The 22,010-nt window shown below is 44.1% G+C and overlaps 1 protein-coding gene across 1 annotated transcript; it reads right to left on the reverse strand.

The window, feature by feature from the left end:
* Positions 1-17,904: 17,904 nt before the first annotated feature.
* Positions 17,905-21,761, reverse strand: LOC118941415 (fibroblast growth factor 20-like). Its single transcript, XM_036953986.2, has 3 exons — positions 20,762-21,761; positions 20,150-20,253; positions 17,905-19,127 (listed from the first exon to the last, which is right to left on the reverse strand). The coding sequence occupies exons 1-3, from the start codon at positions 21,036-21,038 to the stop codon at positions 18,882-18,884; spliced, it is 627 nt and encodes a 208-aa protein (XP_036809881.1). The 5' UTR covers positions 21,039-21,761; the 3' UTR covers positions 17,905-18,881.
* Positions 21,762-22,010: the final 249 nt, after the last annotated feature.

Raw genomic sequence — 22,010 nt, forward strand, 5'->3', positions numbered from 1 at the left:
GTTGAGGTATTTGACTCTGGCCGTTTTCCAATGCAGAGAGAATAGCCGTGTAACTTTGGATCATGATGGATTGCACCAGGAGTCCACTTGTCACTGTTATTGATAGGGATGTATTAGGGCGTGAAAAATGATTGGATTCAAGGAAACGGCCATCTTAACCGAAGGATAGAGAGCGAGAAGGGCAGATAGACAGAGAAAGGTGGCTGGAGAGAGAGAGACCACTCCTCAGAGAAGAAATGGGCGAGAAAACAAACTGCACATCAGTCGCGTGCAGGGCGGTGTAGACGTCCACACTTTTCACCCAAGATGCCTGACAGTGTTCAGGTGATTTAGTGTCATGTTCTGACTAACTGAACCTTGATTTGGCCGGGTAGAAAATGGCATTCACTGTCTCCTATAACATACTGGTTCATTCATACCTGTGTTTGATGTGTCACACCATTCATAGCAACAGAGACGGAGACATAGAACCTGAAACAGCCAAATACATTGTTATCATGGGGTATGGTTCTATTAGTAGTATATCTGAGCGGCTGTAATATGGGTGGGGTACACATGATATCTTAGGAGGTTAGATTTATGTGGGGGTTCAAATGATATCCTTATGAAGGGATCTGTGTCATCATGTGTTGTTTTAAGATGTTCGAGTCTCCAGGGCACTAGGAAATCCCCTCGATTTCTGTGATACGCTTCATATTCTCCTCTCTCTCGCTCTGTTGCTCTTTCTCTCCCGCTCTCTCTCTCTCTCTCTCCATATTCTCTCTAACCAATCTCCCTCTCTCTCTCTCACTCCATATTCTCTCTAACCAATCTCCCTCTCTCTCTCTCTCTCCATATTCTCTCTAACCAATCTCCCTCTCTCTCTCTCCATATTCTCTCTAACCAATCTCCCTCTCTCTCTCTCTCTCTCTCTCCATATTCTCTCTAACCAATCTCCCTCTCTCTCTCTCTCTCTCTCTCTCTCCATATTCTCTCTAACCAATCTCCCTCTCTCTCTCTCTCTCTCTCTCCATATTCTCTCTAACCAATGTCCCTCTCTCTCTCCATATTCTGTCTAACCAATCTCCATCTCTCTCTCTCCATATTCTCTCTAACCAATCTCCCTCTCTCTCTCTCTCTCTCTCCATATTCTCTCTAACCAATCTCCCTCTCTCTCTCTCTCTCTCCATATTCTCTCTAACCAATGTCCCTCTCTCTCTCCATATTCTGTCTAACCAATCTCCCTCTCTCTCTCTCCATATTCTCTCTAACCAATCTCCCTCTCTCTCTCTCTCTCCATATTCTCTCTAACCAATCTCCCTCTCTCTCTCTCCATATTCTCTCTAACCAATCTCCCTCTCTCTCTCTCTCTCTCTCTCCATATTCTCTCTAACCAATCTCCCTCTCTCTCTCTCTCTCTCTCTCCATATTCTCTCTAACCAATGTCCCTCTCTCTCTCCATATTCTGTCTAACCAATCTCCCTCTCTCTCTCTCCATATTCTCTCTAACCAGTCTCCCTCTCTCTCTCTCTTTCACAAATATACACACACCAACCTCTCCTCATTAGTTTCATACCCCCATCCCAAACTCACCTCTCTCTCTCCCTTTTACTCTCCCTCCCTCTCATCCTCACCCCCACTCTTTCTTCACCCCTTTTCCTTATATCGCTTGCTCTCTCTCTGTGTCTCTGTGTCTCTCTCTCTCTCTCTCTGTGTCTCTGTGTCTCTGTGTCTCTCTCTCTTGTTCCTCGTTTAGACCCAGAGGTCTCTCTCTCTCTCTCTCTCTCTCTCTCTCTCTCTCTCTCTCTCTCTCTCTGTGTCTCTGTGTCTCTGTGTCTCTGTGTCTCTCTCTCTCTCTCTCTCTCTCTCTCTCTCTCTCTCTCTCTCTCTCTCTCTCTCTCTCTCTCTCTCTCTCTCTCTCTCTCTCTCTCTCTCTCTCTCTCTCTCTCTCTCTCTCTCTCTCTCTCTCTCTCTCTCTCTCTCTCTCTCTCCCTCCCTCCCTCCCTCTGTGAATGGATCATGTTCCTAGGCTGGCAGTCAGGTGTGTATCCAGCTCCATGGTTTCACCCAGTATCCGTTTGTGGTACGTAAACAACAAGTAGATCCCTGACTGGCGTGCCGGGGCCGCGGCCAGGAATTCTGACTGGGAACAAGAATTACATCACTTCTCAGCTAACTATCCCCATTTATCCACGGGTAGGGCCTATTTGTCATGGAAGTGAATGGGACACAATTGGAGCTCTTTTTTGTGTTATCTCAATGCGTAACCTCCTTTGATGACATTGCGACATGAAATGTAGTGTTACTAATTACAGTGTTTGACAACTTTCTTTCAGGATGGTTTGAGGCAAGCCAATAGTTTTTCTTGACCTTGTGTGACCTGAACAGTAAAAACTCCAGGCCTAACTCCAGGTTGTGGGTAAATCATATGGTCGAGGAAAAACTCCAGGCCCCTCTTTACTGTAGATATTGAACGTTGACCCTTCCATCATCCATATCTCTCTCTCTCTTTCTCACTTCCTCTCCTCCATCCCTCAGCCGCCACGCGGGCCCACATCCTGTCATTGGTATCTCGGCACTGCCGAGTCTCTCTGGCTGCTCTCTCCTTTGATATTAGAGACCACTGAGGCTCCTGGAGACACAAAGCACCTCTTTGTCCATACCCCCCCCCCCCCCCCCCCCACCCCCCACTCCGTGTGTATTTGTGTGTGTATGTTTACTCCCTGTCCTGTGCATGCTCCGTGCACTTCAATGAGACTCCTGTCCTGACGGCACAAACACACACACAAAACCATAGCGTAATCCCGGTGCGTGTTTTTGTTAGAGTCGCCACGGTTACGGCAGCGATCCGGGTGGAAGGATCTCTTTACGCAGATTTGTAAAAATGCCCGATCCCATTCGCCCTTATCTCAACAGGGAATCCGAGTGGGAGAATGAATGGGACAGGTATTCACCCTGATGTGGGAGTGGGACTTAGGATGGCCCATTAGAGTTGATACTGTTGATACTGTGTCCGTGTGAAGGAGTACTCAGAGAGAAAGAGGAATGGTTCAGAGAGAGAAGAAGTATGGTTCAGAGAGAGAAGAAGTATAGTTCAGAAAGAGAAGAAGTATGGTTCAGAGAGAGAGAAGTATGGTTCAGAGAGAGAAGTATGGTTCAGAGAGAGAGAAGTATGGTTCAGAGAGAGAGAAGAAGTATGGCTCAGAGAAAGAAGAAGTATGGTTCAGAGAGAGAAGAAGTATGGTTCAGAGAGAGAAGAAACATGGTTCAGAGAGAGAAGAAGTATGGTTCAGAGAGAGATAAGTATGGTTCAGAGAGAGAAGTATGGTTCAGAGAGAGAGAAGTATGGTTCAGAGAGAGAGTAATATGGTTCAGAGAGAGAGAAGTATGGTTCAGAGAGAGAGTAATATGGTTCAGAGAGAGAGAGAAGTATGGTTCAGAGAAAGAGTAGTATGGTTCAGAGAGAGAGAAGTATGGTTCAGGAGAGAGTAGTATGGTTCAGAGAGAGAAAACTATGGTTCAGAGAGAGAGAAGTATGGTTCAGAGAGAGAGAAGTATGGTTCAGAGAGAGAGGAGTATGGTTCAGAGAGAGTAGTATAGTTCAGAGAGAGAGAAGTATGGTTCAGAGAGAGAGTAGTATGGTTCAGAGAGAGAGTAGTATGGTTCAGAGAGAGAGAAGTATGGTTCAGAGAGAGAGTAGTATGGTTCAGAGAGAGAGTAGTATGGTTCAGAGAGAGTAGTATAGTTCAGAGAGAGAGAAGTATGGTTCAGAGAGAGAGAAGTACGGTTCAGAGAGAGAGTAGTATGGTTCAGAGAGAGTAGTATAGTTCAGAGAGAGAGAAGTATGGTTCAGAGAGAGAGTAGTATGGTTCAGAGAGAGTAGTATGGTTCAGAGAGACAGAAGTATGGTTCAGAGAGAGAGAAGTACGGTTCAGAGAGAGAGTAGTATGGTTCAGAGAGAGTAGTATAGTTCAGAGAGAGAGAAGTATGGTTCAGAGAGAGAGTAGTATGGTTCAGAGAGAGAGAAGTATGGTTCAGAGAGAGAGAAGTATGGTTCAGAGAGAGAGTAGTATGGTTCAGAGAGAGAGTAGTATGGTTCAGAGAGAGTAGTATAGTTCAGAGAGAGAGAAGTATGGTTCAGAGAGAGAGAAGTACGGTTCAGAGAGAGAGTAGTATGGTTCAGAGAGAGTAGTATAGTTCAGAGAGAGAGAAGTATGGTTCAGAGAGAGAGTAGTATGGTTCAGAGAGAGTAGTATGGTTCAGAGAGACAGAAGTATGGTTCAGAGAGAGAGAAGTACGGTTCAGAGAGAGAGTAGTATGGTTCAGAGAGAGTAGTATAGTTCAGAGAGAGAGAAGTATGGTTCAGAGAGAGAGTAGTATGGTTCAGAGAGAGAGAAGTATGGTTCAGAGAGAGAGTAGTATGGTTCAGAGAGAGAGTAGTATGGTTCAGAGAGAGAGTAGTATGGTTCAGAGAGAGAGTAGTATGGTTCAGAGAAAGAGTAGTATGGTTCAGAGAGAGAGAAGTACGGTTCAGAGAGAGAGTAGTATGGTTCAGAGAGAGAGAGAAGTATGGTTCAGAGAGAGAGAGAAGTATGGTTCAGAGAGAGAGTAGTATGGTTCAGAGAGAGATAAGTATGGTTCAGAGAGAGAGTAGTATGGTTCAGAGAGAGAGAAGTATGGTTCAGAGAGAGAGTAGTATGGTTCAGAGAGAGAGTAGTATGGTTCAGAGAGAGTAGTATGGTTCAGAGAGAGAGAAGTATGGTTCAGAGAGAGAGTAGTATGGTTCAGAGAGAGAGAAGTATGGTTCAGAGAGAGAGTAGTATGGTTCAGAGAGAGAGTAGTATGGTTCAGAGAGAGAGTAGTATGGTTCAGAGAGAGAGAAGTATGGTTCAGAGAGAGAGTAGTATAGTTCAGAGAGAGTAGTATGGTTCAGAGAGAGTAGTATGGTTCAGAGAGAGTAGTATGGTTCAGAGAGAGAGTAGTATGGTTCAGAGAGAGAGTAGTATGGTTCAGAGAGAGAGTAGTATGGTTCAGAGAGAGAGTAGTATGGTTCAGAGAGAGAGTAGTATGGTTCAGAGAGAGAGTAGTATGGTTCAGAGAGAGTAGTATGGTTCAGAGAGAGAGTAGTATGGTTCAGAGAGAGTAGTATGGTTCAGAGAGAGTAGTATGGTTCAGAGAGAGAGTAGTATGGTTCAGAGAGAGTAGTATGGTTCAGAGAGAGAGTAGTATGGTTCAGAGAAAGAGTAGTATGGTTCAGAGAGAGAGTAGTATGGTTCAGAGAGAGAGTAGTATGGTTCAGCCGTCAGCGCAGCGTGTGGAGGAAAGCATCATTGATAAACCTGCTTGACTATTTAATCTACCTGCTGCCAAGCCTGGGTTCAGTAAGACAGTGTCTAGAGGGCCCTCTGGGCTAAGTCTTCAGCTGGGAGAGGTGTGAGCGTGTGTTAGAGAGAGAGAGAGAGGGGTAGGAAAGGGTCACGTTATAAACGCTTTGTGTTTGTGTGTTTGTGTTTGTGTGTGTGTGTGTGCGTGTGCGTGTGAGAATGTGCATGTGGTGTGTCGGGGGGGGGGGGGGGGGGGTTATCTGAACAAATAGTTGTAGATGAATGGATTGCTTGAAGGTGTTTGTGTACCTCCCTCATAGACTTGTACCTGTCATCACAAATACAGACGTTAATCCACACTCCCGTCTCACCGCGCAACACTCCCACACACACACACACACACACACACACACATAGATACACACCTCACCATGCAACACACAACACACACACACACACATATAGATACACACCTCACCATGCAACACTCCCACACACACAAACACACACATAGATACACACCTCACCATGCAACACTCCCACACACACACACACACACACACACAAACACACACACACACACACACACACACACACACATAGACACACACCTCACATGCAACACTCACACACACACACACAGATACACACCTAACCGTGCAATACTCCCACACACACATAGACACACACACATGGTATGTTTTCACACACATTTCCATCCCATGACGTGTGGTGCTGATTCGTGAGGTGTGTTTTATTGCAGCGAGTGTGTGTGTGAGTGTGTGTCTGTGTGTCATTGAGTTGTATTGGAGGAGGCAGACTGCGTGTGTCATCACATACACCCGCCGCGTCGTCATAGCTCTCCGTGGTCGCGTGTGTCCGCACCTCCCTCTCGGCGATGATTTCTGCACCCTCGAAGGTGGGGAAGGATCGTTTTGTGGCGAGTGGTGGTTGTTCACTTCAAACTAGGTGGTCAGGTGCGTGTGGACAAAGCATCGTCTTGAAGAGGTGTTTGCTGGCGATGACAGTCAGCCATAGCTGAAGTGTGACAACATGTTAATGATGACTTGCATAACGTATCTGTGAAGGCAGGTGATAGGATATGATATATACAGTACATTGGGTTCCATTGAAATGTCTGGAGTATTCTTGTCTTTTCCCATGCTAAGGTTTAACTCATACAAACCCACACACCTCACACACCACACACACACACACACACACACACACACACACACACACACACACACATACACACATAAATACACACACACACACGTAAATAAACACACACATACATACACGCACACGTAAATACACACACCCACACACACACACACATAAATACACACATTAATACACATTAATACACATCCATGCTTATCAGAAAATCAGGATGTGAGTGATCCCTGGTTTTCCCAGCCAGGGAGTTTCCTCTCCACCGCCCCTTTCAGCGTGTTTGGCGGTGTGTGTGTGTGTGTGTGTGTGTGTGTGTGTGTGTGTGTGTGTGTGTGTGTGTGTGTGTGTGTGTGTGTGTGTGTGTGTGTGTGTGTGTGTGTGTGTGTGTGTGTGTGTGTGTGTGTGTGTGTGTCGTCCTGCCTGCTGCGTTTGAAGTAACCCCCCCCCCTCGTCTGTCTCTCTCTTCCCCCTTCATTCCTTCAATCTAAAAACACCAGCTAACGTTGTTTACCTTCTAGCAGGTCACAGCAGCCTGGGCTGGGTTTGGTTCACACCTTTAAACACACTCAAACACACACACTCTCTCTCTTTGAGGTGAGGGCGGAGTAGAGCACGGTGAGAAAAGACATTTGCATGTTTCATTCACAAAGTCTGTCATATTTTCCATTGCTGTATAAAGCAATGTTTCCATTCTGACAACAGCTAGTGTCACCCTGCCTCAGTCTGAAACCACTCACTGATGGGGTCACAGCATGTTGCGGGTCTATACAACTCATCTATACAACTCATCTATACAACTCATCTATACAACTCATCTATACAACTCATCTCTACAACTCATCTATACAACTCATCTATACAACTCCTCTATACAACTCATCTATACAACTCATCTATACAACTCATCTATACAACTCAATACAATCCACCAGTCATCCGTGTGTTTCTCTCTCTGAGAGAGATAGGCCGTGCTCATCCTTCCCCAGTATAGGCCTCTCCCGGCTGGGCTTGCCGGGGCTTGCCCGCTCCCCTCTCCCCCTGTCCCTCCTCCCCTCGCCTGGGTGATTTATCTGACGTCTGGCTGCGGGAGCTTTAATTGCTGACTTGCCCACACTGACAGGTGGGTCCAGGCTGTTTGATATCCATCGCTGTGATCTTAGAGAGAGAGCGAGAGGTAACTGCGGGCTAGCTATGAGAGAGCTAGCAGTGATAAACTCCCATATCTGTTGGGTGAAATACCACAATGTGAAATCACAGCAGCAAGATGTGTGACCTGTTGCCACAAGAAAAGGGCAACCAGTGAAGAACAAACACCATTGTAAATACAACCTACATTTATGTTTATTTATTTTCCCTTTTGTACTTTAACAATTGCATATCATTACAACACTGTATATATATATATATACATAAAATTACATTTTAAATGTCTTCATTCTTTTGGAACTTTTGTTAGTGTAATGTTTACTGTAAATGTTTTATTGTTTATTTCACTTTTGTTTATTATCTATGTCACTTTCTTTGGCAATGGAAACACACACTACCGTTCAAAAGTTTGGGGTCACTTAGAAATGTCCTTGTTTTTTTTAAGAAAAGCACATTTTTAATCAATTAAAATAACATCAAATGTATCCGAAATACAGTGCAGACATTGTTAGTGTTGTAAAGAGGTGATTTTTAATGGAATATCTACATAGGCGTACAGAGGCCCATTTTCAGCAACCATCACTCCTGTGTTCCAATGACACGTTGTGTTAGCTAATCAAAGTTCAGCATTTTAAAAGGCTAATTGATCATTAGAAAACCCTTTTGCAATGATGTTAGCACAGATGAAAACTGTTGTCATGATTAAAGAAGAAATAAACCTTCTTTAGACTAGTTGAGTATCTGGAGCATCAGCATTTGTGGGCTCGAATACAGGCTCAAAATGGCCAGAAGCAATGACTTTCTTCTGAAACTCGTCAGTCTATTCTTGTTCTGAGAAATGAAGGCTATTCCATGCAAGAAATTGCCAAGAAACTGAAGATCTCGTACAACGCTGTGTACTACTCCCTTCACAGAACTGTGCAAACTGGCTCTAACTAGAATAGAAAGAGGAGTGGGAGGCCCCGGTGCACAACTGAGCAAGAGGACAAGTACATTACAGTGTCTAGTTTGAGAAACAGACACCTCACAAGTCCTCAACTAGCAGCTTCATTAAATAGTACCCGCATAACACCAGTCTCAACGTCAACAGTGAAGAGGCGACTCTGAGATGCTGGACTTCTAGGCAGAGTTGCAAAGAAAAAGCCATATCTCAGACTGGCCAATAAAAATAAAAGATTAAGATTGGCAAAAGAACACAGACACTGTACAGAGGAACTCTGCCTAGAAGGCCAGCATCCCGGAGTCGCCTCTTCACTGTTGACGTTGAGACTGGTGTTTTGCGGGTACTATGTATGTGTGCACATGGTAGGTCAGTATGTGTATACATGGTAGGTCAGTATGTGTATACATGGTAGGTCAGTATGTGTATACATGGTAGGTCAGTATGTGTGTACATGATAGATCAGTATGTGTATACATGATAGGTCAGTATGTGTGTACATAGTAGGTCAGTATGTGTATACATGATAGGTCAGTATGTGTGTACATGGTAGGTCAGTATGTGTATACATGATAGGTCAGTATGTGTATACATGATAGGTCAGTATGTGTGTACATGGTAGGTCAGTATGTGTGTACATGATAGATCAGTATGTGTATACATGATAGGTCAGTATGTGTATGCATGGTAGGTCAGTATGTGTGTACATGGTAGGCCAGTATGTGTGTACATGATAGATCAGTATGTGTATACATGATAGGTCAGTATGTGTGTACATGGTAGGTCAGTATGTGTATACATGATAGGTCAGTATGTGTGTACATGGTAGGTCAGTATGTGTATACATGATAGGTCAGTATGTGTATACATGATAGGTCAGTATGTGTGTACATGGTAGGTCAGTATGTGTGTACATGATAGATCAGTATGTGTATACATGATAGGTCAGTATGTGTATGCATGGTAGGTCAGTATGTGTGTACATGGTAGGCCAGTATGTGTGTACATGATAGATCAGTATGTGTATACATGATAGGTCAGTATGTGTATACATGGTAGGTCAGTATGTGTGTACATGGTAGGTCAGTATGTGTATACATGATAGGTCAGTATGTGTGTACATGGTAGGTCAGTATGTGTATACATGATAGGTCAGTATGTGTGTACATAGTAGGTCAGTATGTGTGTACATGATAGGTCAGTATGTGTATACATGATAGGTCAGTATGTGTGTACATGGTAGGTCAGTATGTGTGTACATGGTAGGTCAGTATGTGTATACATGGTAGGTAAATATGTGTGACAGTAACTGAATACTGTCAGTAAAAAAAGTGTGGGATTGGGATTTCACCTATCAGTGAGTGGTGGGGGGAGAGAAGTAATGTATGGGAGAGAGAGAGGGAGACAGGGAAGAGGAGAGAGTGAGTAATGTGGGGGTTGAGAGATAGAGAGTAGATAGGGAGAGAAGGAGAAAGGTGCGGTTTGAAACAAGGAGAAAGGGAGGGAGAGGAAAGATAACAGAAAGAGAGATAGGAAGATGGGGATAGAGATGAAAGCAGTAGATAACAACCCATTGAAGATAGATAACAACCCACTGAAGATAGATAACAACCTATTGAAGATAGATAACAACCCATTGAAGATAGATAACAACACGCTGAAGATAGATAACAACCCATTGAAGATCGATAACAACACGCTGAAAATAGATAACAACCTATTGAAGATAGATAACAACCCATTGAAGATAGATAACAACCTATTGAAGATAGATAACAACCCATAGAAGATAGATAACAACCTATTGAAGATAGATAACAACCCATTGAAGATAGATAACAACCTATTGAAGATAGATAACAACCCATTGAAGATCGATAACAACACGCTGAAGATAGATAACAACATATTGAAGATAGATAACAACCCATTGAAGATAGATAACAACCTATTGAAGATAGATAACAACCCATTGAAGATAGATAACAACCTATTGAAGATAGATAACAATCCATTGAAGATAGATAACAACCCATTGAAGATAGATAACAACACGCTGAAGATAGATAACAACCTATTGAAGATAGATAACAACCCATTGAAGATAGATAACAACCCATTGAAGATAGATAACAACCCATTGAAGATAGATAACAACCCATTGAAGATAGATAACAACTCATTGAAGATTGATAACAGCCCATTGAAAATCGATAACAACCCATTGAAGATAGATAACAACCCATTGAAGATAGACAACAACCCATTGAATATAGATAATAACCCATTGAAGATAGATAACAACCTATTGAAGATAGATAACAACCCATTGAAGATCGATAACAACCTATTGAAGATAGATAACAACCTATTGAAGATAGATAACAACCCACTGAAAATAGATAACAACCTTTTGAAGATAGATAACAACCCATTGAAGATAGATAACAACCCACTGAAAATAGATAACAACCTATTGAAGATCGATAACAACATATTGAAGATAGATAACAACCTATTGAAGATCGATAACAACCCATTGAAGATAGATAACAACCCATTGAAGATCGATAACAACCTATTGAAGATAGTTAACAACCCATTGAATATAGATAACAACCTATTGAAGATAGATCACAACCCATTGAAGATAGATCACAACCCATTGAAGATGGATCACAACCCATTGAAGATGGATCACAACCCATTGAATATAGATAATAACCCATTGAAGATAGATAACAACCTATTGAAGATAGAACACAACCCATTGAAGATAGATTACAACCCATTGAAGATAGATAACAACCCATTGAAGATAGATAACAACCCATTGAAGATAGATCACAACCCATTGAAGATGGATCACAACCCATTGAAGATAGATAACAACCCATTGAATATAGATAACAACCTATTGAAGATCGATAACAACATATTGAAGATAGATAACAACCCATTGAAGATCGATAACAACCTATTGAAGATAGTTAACAACCCATTGAATATAGATAACAACCTATTGAAGATAGATCACAACCCATTGAAGATAGATCACAACCCATTGAAGATGGATCACAACCCATTGAAGATGGATCACAACCCATTGAATATAGATAATAACCCATTGAAGATAGATAACAACCTATTGAAGATAGAACACAACCCATTGAAGATAGATTACAACCCATTGAAGATAGATAACAACCCATTGAAGATAGATAACAACCCATTGAAGATAGATCACAACCCATTGAAGATAGATAAGAACCCATTGAAGATAGATAACAACCCATTGAAGATAGATAACAACCCATTGAAATTGACCAGAAATGAATGGATTTCACCACAGACTGTGCTTTCCTTTTAAGGAATAGTGAACCTACTGTATAAACCATTTCAAATACTCTTATCAGGTCCTTACATGTGATGCTTTGCCAAATGTGTCATAAACCTTTTCAATCCTCTATATAGCATATTTTCTTACAAATGATTTGTGCGGCATCTATGAAGGCATTATAAAGAGTTTATTGAGGCTTATAATGGGGTTATGAAGGCTTCATATGGCTTCATTAAAATGGGTTCTATTCTACTGGAGTTATTGTGCAGGATTGGTCCTCTCGCTGGGTGAATTTATGATGACCACCCAGCCTCATTGATCTACTAATCTGAGAGGGTTGGGGAGCTGAAAGAGTCTCATTTAGTTAAAATCATTACCCATGTTACAAGATGGATAGAGCTTTAGGCAGGGAGAGGAGAGAGGGGGAGGGGGAGAGGGGGTTGAGGAGGGGTGGCGGACCGTTCAAAATGAGTTTGTGAAGATCCAGCTGAAATGGATGTGCTATTGGTCACACACGGTGGTATCTTGGACACACACACGTACGTATAATACACACACTCATATATGCACACAAAAACACACGCACATAAACTCCATACACACACCACACACAGTGGAATCCTGGACACACACACACACACTGCGGAGGCGGGAGCCGCCCTGCTCTATTTTTCCCGCAGAGGGAAGTCTTCACTGGGATCAATAGTGCTTGGTGAGTGATGTATCGACGAGGTGGGGAGACGGGGTGGGTGAGAGATGAGTTCAATATACTTCAATTTACCCTCACTTGCTTTAATTACTTCCACCATAGAGCCTGGGAGTTAGAAGGGTGTGTGTGTGTGTGTGTGTGTGTGTGTGTGTGTGTGTGTGTGTGTGTGTGTGTGTGTGTGTGTGTGTGGGTGTGTGCGATTGCATGGCTGTGCGTTTGTGTGCGTGCGTGTGCGTGTTTGTGTGTGTGGGTGTGTGTGTGTGTGTGTGGGTGTGTGTGTGTGTGCGTGTTTGTGTGTGTGGGTGTGTGTGTGTTTATAAGGGAAGGAGAGTGTACCTTCCTATCCTCCCTATATGGCTAGGGAAACCCCCCACTGTCTTTCCCATAGTGATAGTAGTATCACCAGCACTATTCATGAATGTTTGTTGTACCATAGCATCACAGCTCGGCTGTTTAATACTTCACTGTGCATATTATTACTGCTGGAGGCTGCTGTTTTATGTCTTTGTGATGTTGGGGGATTGAAGATAAGTGAGTTGTTGGAATTAGATATTAGGTGAAGTTAGGAGGTCAACGAAGGTAAAATTATCATGCTGATTTAAGTGCAAACGACTCGAAATGATTGGGCAGTGAGATGAGGATGAAAGTAGATTTTAGAGGGCTGGCAAGCAGTAGTATTGAGCCTTGTGAATGTACTGCTCTCTCTCTCTGTCTCTCTCTCTCTCTCTGTGTCTCTGTCTCACTCTCAATGTCTCACTCTCAATGTATCTCTCCCTCCCTCTGTCCAGCTCCTTCTCAACCCCCTGTCTCTCCCTCTGTCTCTTCTCGGCCTGATAAGGTAATGGATGTCTCTCTTCCTTTTAAGATTTTAATGGAACTTTTGGGACTGAATCCATAACATTGACATGGTCCCATGTTCGCAATAAGCCATGCAAATTAGTTTCTACAACAAGGCTGCACACACATAAATACACACACACACACACACACACACACACACACACACCCTTTACACACAGTCCTCTGGGGAACGGTTTGACAATCACTTCTCCTCCTTCTGCTTAATCTCTCTATTTAGACACATAAAAGGAACGTTAAGAGTCGGTTTAGTTGCCGATGTGTGAAGAAATGTCTGTTTTTAATGCTGAGCAACACAACAACTGTTCTTGTAATCTTGAAAGCAACGCATATGCCAAACGCTTATTATCGTGTGTGCGTGTGTGTGTGTGTGTGTGTGTGTGTGTGTGTGTGTGTGTGTGTGTGTGTGTGTGTGTTCACTGAGGCTGCTCGAAACACCTGTTTACCTAAAGCTTGTGTTAGTTAGGAAGGCAGCCGGGAAGGTGCGACTGGAACCTTTAAATGAGTGTAAAATGAGCTCTGCCAAATATAAGTTTGACCCTAATGTTAACTTCCTAATGAGGAAGTAGAGGGTCCTATGTCCAACATATTCTCTCCTATCGGTTTACCTTCTTCCTGTCTTTTGTCTGTATCTCTCTTTTTTGTCTTTATTTTATCCCTTTCTTTCTCTTGTTGTGGTAGCGTGACCACGCAGGTGTGTGGTAGGACACCTTGGACTTGAGAAGTCACCGGTAAAACTCCCTCTCTACATCCACATAGCGATGGGAAACAGTTAGCCTACGTGATTATTCCACTTGATTAGGGTCCCCCCCTATTTCCTCTGTTGGTTTGACAGTGTGTTGTGATCCTGTGGACTTCACCCGTGATTTACCTCATTGGTCCTGGTCTTCACCTTGGTAGCGTCCCAAAATGTCTCCCTATTCCCTTTATAGTGCACTACTTTTGACCAGAGCCCTATTGGGCCCTTGTCAAAACTAGGGAATAGGATGCCATTTGAGACACAGGCCTTGTTTTCCCCCGTTCCTAGGTCTAATTTGTGCTTGTATATAATTATATTTTGGTTAGAGGGTAAAAACAGTCATTAACAAGGCCTGGTTCCTCTCTAGGTTTCTTCCTAGGTTTTGGCCTTTCTAGGGAGTTTTTCCTAGCCACCGTGCTTCTACACCTGCATTGCTGTTTGGGGTTTTAGGCTGGGTTTCTGTACAGCACTTTGAGATATCAGCGGATGTACGAAGGGCTATATAAATAAATTTGATTTGATTTGATTATGCAGCTACTTGACACTGCCTCAATACTCCATGTTCTAGTTATGAACATGCCATGCTGCTTTCAGCAGTAATGACAGAGGCAGAGATGTACTATGTAGGTTCAGTCTTTGGTATGACGTTCTCTCTCATTGGATTCTGTTTAGAGCAGAGTTGATTCTGGAGTGTATTTCAACTCAGAATATGTCGGACATCTTGTAATGTTTTAGTGTTTTGGTTTCCAGCCCCAACCTCACCCCACCTGCCCCACTACCATCTATAGAGCAGACCAAGACCGTGGAGATCACAGGTGTGTGTGTGCTTCCGTGTGTGTATGTGTGTGTACATGCTTTGACGAGTGCAGGAGGAACACCTGTGCGGTCTGCTTCAGCTGCAGATATGGAGGGAGAGATCACTGACTTCCACACCTGCCTGGTAAGAACAACACACACACACACACACACACACACACACACACACACACACACACAATCACGCAACGGAATATGGGGATTTTATCTATTCCAACTTGAACATCATGACATGGCAGGCTCTGATGTTTCTCTCTGATTCTCTCTTTCACTCCATCTGCACTCAAGCGTGCAAGCTGCACACACACACACACACACACACACACACGCACACACACACTGCACAGACAAATACATTCACCAACACCCTTGGAGAATGCTTTGTGTTTCCTTTAAGGACATGTCTCAGTGTTACTGTGAAAGTCACTCAGAGCTGCACCACTTCTAGAGAACAACCTAGACCGTACAGGTAACACAGACATGGACTCTAGTTCACTCCTCTCTTCTAGAGAACAACCTAGACCGTACAGGTAACACAGATATGGACTCTAGTTCACTCCTCTCTCAGATCCTCTGGTGGTTGGTTGTCGTGAGGTGTGATTATTTCTTCAGGGAAAGGAAAACCCCACTTAGAGTACAGACAGACAGACAGACAGACAGACAGACAGACAGACAGACAGACAGACAGACAGACAGACAGATAGACAGAGAACCACACACACACACAAACAGCAGCAGCAGTCAAAGGCTCCCAGTCAGGAGAACCCCTGGCTCACCATCACAGACATTCAGAGATCACACATCGGTGGCTACACACATACTGTACACACATAGACACACACACACACACAGGTACATCAAATACTGTACCTTACACTCACATTTCTCTTTCTCCCCCCTAAAAAATATCTTCAAAGGCCTGTCGACACAGAGAACACAACCATGACTGACATACACAACTTTTTGTTCCCCACTCACAACCCCACCTGTTTTGGGATGGCTTTAAGTCATAGCCCCTCTCTCTCATCTCAATGCTGGTACTCAGACACCATCCCCTCTCAGTTCTCAAACACTACACCCCTATCAAGGTGGGATTATTTTGGGAAAGGTGCGTTCAACACACCCTGAACCCGTGTCCTTTGACACAAGTCACATTGTATCAATGTGTCTGCTGCCTGCTATTGCACGAAGCCAACCGAGACTGACACGGGGCCAACACACACACACACCCACACACACACACACACACACACCCACACACACACACTCACGCCCAGGAGGTTGAATCACAAAGAGGATCCGCCGCACCATAACTAGAAGGACTGAAACACAGCGCCTTGCGTTGCCAGTCAGTGTCTCTCATAGACAGTCCCTCCTTCCTTCCTCTCTGGATGACTTAATGCTTTTCTTTCCCTCCGTCCCACTCCCGCGTTCCTCCCTTCATTCCAGGAGGGAGAGGTGTTTACTGTGGCACAGTGCAGTCTTCTTTCCCTCCGTCCCACTCCCGCGTTCCTCCCTTCATTCCAGGAGGGAGAGGTGTTTACTGTGGCACAGTGCAGTCTTCTTTCCCTCCGTCCCTCCCGCGTTCCTCCCTTCATTCCAGGAGGGAGAGGTGTTTACTGTGGCACAGTGCAGTTTTCTTTCTCTCCGTCCCTCCTGCGTTCCTCCCTTCATTCCAGGAGGGAGAGGTGTTTACTGTGGCACAGTGCAGTCTTCTTTCCCTCCGTCCCACTCCCGCGTTCCTCCCTTCATTCCAGGAGGGAGAGGTGTTTACTGTGGCACAGTGCAGTGCCTCACCGTGCAGAAGTAGAGACGTCCCAAATGGCACCCTATTCCCTGTATAGTGCACTAGTTTTGAACAGTTCACATGTGTACAAACTGAATCTCAAGTTGCACACTATTCCCCAGATAGTTCAAATGTTTTTTACAAGAGCCAAGTGAATAGTGCTGGTTCTAGTCAAAAGAAGTGCACACTATATGACGTGTGGGCTCTCGTCAAAAGAAGTGCACTAGATAGGGACTAGGATGCCATTTGAGACTGTCTGTGTCTGTCTCACATCTCTCTGGGACGGCGGTCAGAGCTGCCACATGAGAGAGCTGCTGGATAAGGAAGTGTCTTTGAGGTCGTATTGTTTGTATTGGAGGTGAATGGATCGTTCAGAGCAGGTGTCACCCTCAAAGACAAATTATTGTAGACCCTAGGGAATGAAATAGACATAGAGACAGTCCAGGGTTGAGGACAGAGAGGAGCGGGGGGTGAATTATCTCAGTGATTTTAAAACATCACTGTAACAGTGTAGTTTTCATGTATGTCATTTTAACATCTCTGAGACATCAACACTAAAATGAACTCAGACAGCATGTGATAACTTAATAACCTCTCAATAACCAATAAGAGGTAATATTCCCCTGTTTTTCCAGTCTGAAACACGCAATATATAAAAGTTTATACATTTCCTATATATATTTAAAATGTCAGCTTAAGTGGCATATATTTTAAATGTCACATTTGACATCATCTAATTAAGCAATAAGGCCCGGGGAGGTGTGGTATATGGCCAATATACCACGGCCACGGGCTGTTCTTATGCACGACGCAAAGTGGAGTGCCTGGACACAGCCCTTAGCCGTGGTATATTGGCCGTATATCACAAACCCCTGAGGAGCCTTATTGCTGTTATAAACTGGTTACCAATGCAATTAGAGCAGTAAAAATAAATGTTTTGTCACACTCATGGTATACGGTCTGATATAGCACGGCTGTCAGCCAATCAGCATTCAGGGCTGGAACCACCCAGTTTATAATAGTAATCAGACCATGCTTCAGTATTACTGTATGTTATTGTATTTGTATGAAGAAGACAGACCAGTGTATCTGAAGTGTTAACAGGTTTATTCCTCACTGGAACCCAGTGGAACTCTGGCTCTTTCTGATGACATAAGAGAAACATGGACGCCCCCGATGATGACAAGCTCGGGAATAGTGACAACGCGGCCTTACACAAACCATTGTCTAAATAAAAACTCCTAGGAAAATATTTCTTCAGTCAGTTTGAAAGGACATGTCAAATGCAGTACTTTACACAGTGGCACAAAATACATCTCTGATGGCTTATTTTTAATATCTTATATATACCTGTAAAAAATATATTCTCAAAATAAATAAATATATAAAATAAATATATGTCCCAGAAAAATGCATAAATTAAAAAAACTGAAACAGGCTAAGGTTATTTTGTAAGTCTTTTTTTCTCGTCCATGCTCGTGTCAGGGAATAGAATGCAGTTACGGAAGGTTCAGAACAGAATTCCTTCACAAATCTTCTAGAGTGTTTCGTCAAAACAGTCCACCTTGGGGTACCACAGAAGAACACAAAGTCTACACTCCGCTGGAGGACCATCCACTCTTCTGCTCCTACTCCCATTTCACTACAGATAGATTGACCAATCAGAATGTCAGAAGCCACTCAGGGGGTGGTGAAGAAGAACCATCCGGAAAGATGACAGCAGCAGCTCTGGAGGTGATCCATTCACCTTCCAACACGATGCTCAAAACAAAGATGGCCACCAGGCCAGCCTCTCTTTTGGCCAAATAGCCCCTATTAAACACCTGTACTCCTTTCTCCTGGGGCTGCACCGGCCTTGACCCATTTTCGGGGACCGCAAGGCCAGGCTTCACACATATTTGCTATCCACCCCACAGCCCCCAAGCAACCTTTCCTCCATTTTGTTTCCATAGGAAGCCATAGGGAGACTAACGATATGCAGACCCTTCATAGGAGAGTACTGAGAGTCACAGTGCAGTGTGCTGGGTGTGTAGCGCCGCAGGGACCAACACACTCTCACCGGGTCTCAGCTGTGGCCCAGGACCTCTCTGTAGAGTTCGGGTACACGGTCTGGATCTACGGGCCTGGGCAGGAAGTGGGTGAAGCGCTGGTGTCGCCGGGAGCGGGCACCGTCCCTGGACGTGCCGTCCTTGTTAAGCGCCACGAAGTAGTGCGCTCCCCGGTCACCGTGTCTGTAGAGGTTGGATGAGTACGTGTTGTACCAGTTCTCCTCAAACTGCTCCCGGAACACGCACTCGGCTGTCAGCTTCTCCTAGAGAGAGAGAGAGAGAGAGAGAGAGAGACAGAGAGAGAGAGGGGGGGGGGGGAGAGGTGATTAGTGAAATGTTACACAACAGAGCAGTGTCATCTCAGTGTCAATGCTCACACACAAATACACACTTCCTTGCAGAACAAAATGTGTGCCACCTGCTGGTTGGTCATATCTTATCACCCTCCCAGATTAACAGGACAACAGAGGAGGCAGAGGAATTCTCTCTTTCAGTTGATGCTGAATAGTAACCTCTGTTATCACCTCCTACACAGAGATGCCCATGAGAATGGAGAGCAGCACTGAATACAAGACACATCATATGTAGACTACAGTTTATCAGTCTATGTAGACTTTATGTAGGCAGTATGAAGGGTATATGTAGGCTGTATGCAGGCACTATGGAGGGTATATGTAGGCAGTATGCAGTCAGTATGAAGGGTATATGTAGACAGTATGAAGGGTATATGTAGGCAGTATGCATGCAGTATGAAGGGTATATGTAGGCGGTATGAAGGGTATATGTAGGCAGTGTGCAGGCAGTATGAAGGGTATATGTAGGCAGTATGAAGAGTATATGAAGCCAGTATGAAGGGTATATGTAGGCAGTATGAAGGGTATATGTAGGCAGTATGAAGGGTGTATTGTATTCAGTAGGTATGCATGCAGTATGAAGGCAGTGTGCAGGCAGTATGAAGGGTATATGTAGGCAGTGTGAAGGGTGTATTGTATTCAGTAGGTATGCATTAGGCAGTATGAAGAGTATATGAAGGCAGTATGAAGGGTATATGTAGGCAGTATGAAGGGTATATGTAGGCAGTATGCATGCAGTATGAAGGGTATATGTAGGCAGTGTGAAGGGCATGTGTAGGCAGTATGCAGGCAGTATGAAGGGTATATGTAGGCAGTGTGAAGGGTGTATTGTATTCAGTAGGTATGCATTAGGCAGTATGAAGAATATATGAAGGTAGTATGAAGGGTATATGTAGGCAGCATGTAGGCTATATACCAATGTAAATACTTACAGAGCCGTAGAGGTCTCCCTTGCTGTTCATGCCCAGGTATAATCCACTGTCCACCCCACGGATGCTCACCATCCCCACAGCCAAGCTGATGAACTCCAAAATACCTGCTCATCAAACCAGAAGGACACCATTAGATTAACATCACATATTATGATGTCACAAGTCACAAGTTCAGCCAGTCATTGAGGGATATATTATTCAATGCTTAGTACTGAATTCATACTCTTATGTCTATCATGGAAGCTGTTATCAGTAGGCATTATTTGCTATCTTGCTGATAAGAAGGTCAGTTAGGAAAGGTAAAGAAATTCTGCCAATCTAATCTCCCTTGGGGAAATGAATTGTGTTGCAATATGTGCGAACATATTATGGGGTGTCTGAAATAGTAACTATGGTACAAAAACACATGCACACATTATAGATTAGACAGGATGCAATAGGTATATGTGTCCATAATCATAACATTATAATATTCATATTATAAATATAATTCGTCTATTCAGAATCATATTCAGAATACTAAGAATAACAATGATCATTATACACCTTATACTACTGCCATAACTGTATAATAACTGCATTATTGCGCCGAAATATTTTCTAATGCCTTACCAAATCTGCTATGGTCTTTCCTGGTGCCTTGCACTGTGCCATCGGGCAGTATCTCGAGGTGGAACCCGGTCCTGCAGTACAGCTGCCTCCTCCGTAGAATCCCCTTCAGATGCGTCAGATCCGACGGCGTGCTCCGCGACAACCTCTCGGCCGACACCAGGTGCTCGCTCATCAGTCCGGGGGTGTCCCCAGCGGGCGTCAGGACAAAATGCGATCCGTGTCCGAAGCTATCCAGGCCGTGCAAGGAAAATGTACCCACCTCGCCCACTGCCCCCATCACAAAAACCACCGCCCCGCACGCTTCACAACCAGCCGCCTTGAACCGGGTAGAAAAGTTAACGTACTGTGCTCCTGAAAGAGGGATCCTCCTGAGTGAATGTGTGTTTTTGCGCAGTCACCAAATGCGTTTTTTCTCTGTCTTGCAAGTGCGCGTTTTATTTACATCCGCATATTATCCGTTTATCCTCAGTTCAGCACATGCTCTCCTCTCTCGACCTCTGGCTACTCCCCTTTGCTCTGTTTGTTCGTCCGGGTTTTCCTCCCCTCGCAGTCGTTGATGCGGTTGCCGGGAGAGTGCTCAGCTCGTGCTCACTGCGTTCTGCAAATGAAGAGTGCGAGCGTGAGAGTGCGAGCGCCACTTTAAATATATTCCGTATGTAAATTCCCTCTTGCCGTATGCTAATGAGACGCTTTATAGATTTCTTTTTGAAACATAACTCCTTGATCCTTGACCGTCCTCACACCTTTGATGTTCAGTTTCATCTGCATCGCCGATTATCATCATCCCGTAGATGGATTATGAAAAGTACTGTAAGCGATTTGAAAGGAGAACAAGTGAGAGAGAAGTCAATGAGAGTTGGTCCTTTAATAAAACGCCGGGTGAATCAAGGAGGATTTCTCTATGGTGTCGCAGGGGAATGCGCAGTAGCCTATGTACAGAACACTACGGCTTCCCTGGCTGGCTCCAAGTGGTTTGGTGCACTAGGCGAGTGCAGCCAGTGAAGAGGTGTGTGTGAGTGTGTGTGAGTGTGTGGGGGGGGGGGGGGGGGTGGGGGGCGTGTGTGTCAAAGACGTATGGCAGGTGGAGAGGCAATGGATGGGAGGGAGGGGAGAACAGAACAGAACAAGACTAGGGGATGCGAGGCGGTGCTTTGAGTTGACAATTGCACTGACTGTCAGGAGTGTTATGTTCTCCACAAATAAATAATCTGCAGCAGTGTGTGTTAAGGGGGTGTGTGTTTGTGTTTCT

This window comes from Oncorhynchus mykiss, chromosome 10 (genome assembly GCF_057628025.1).
Source record: "Oncorhynchus mykiss isolate SJ-2025 chromosome 10, ASM5762802v1, whole genome shotgun sequence".
In the NCBI taxonomy this organism is placed as follows: Eukaryota; Metazoa; Chordata; class Actinopteri; order Salmoniformes; family Salmonidae; genus Oncorhynchus; species Oncorhynchus mykiss.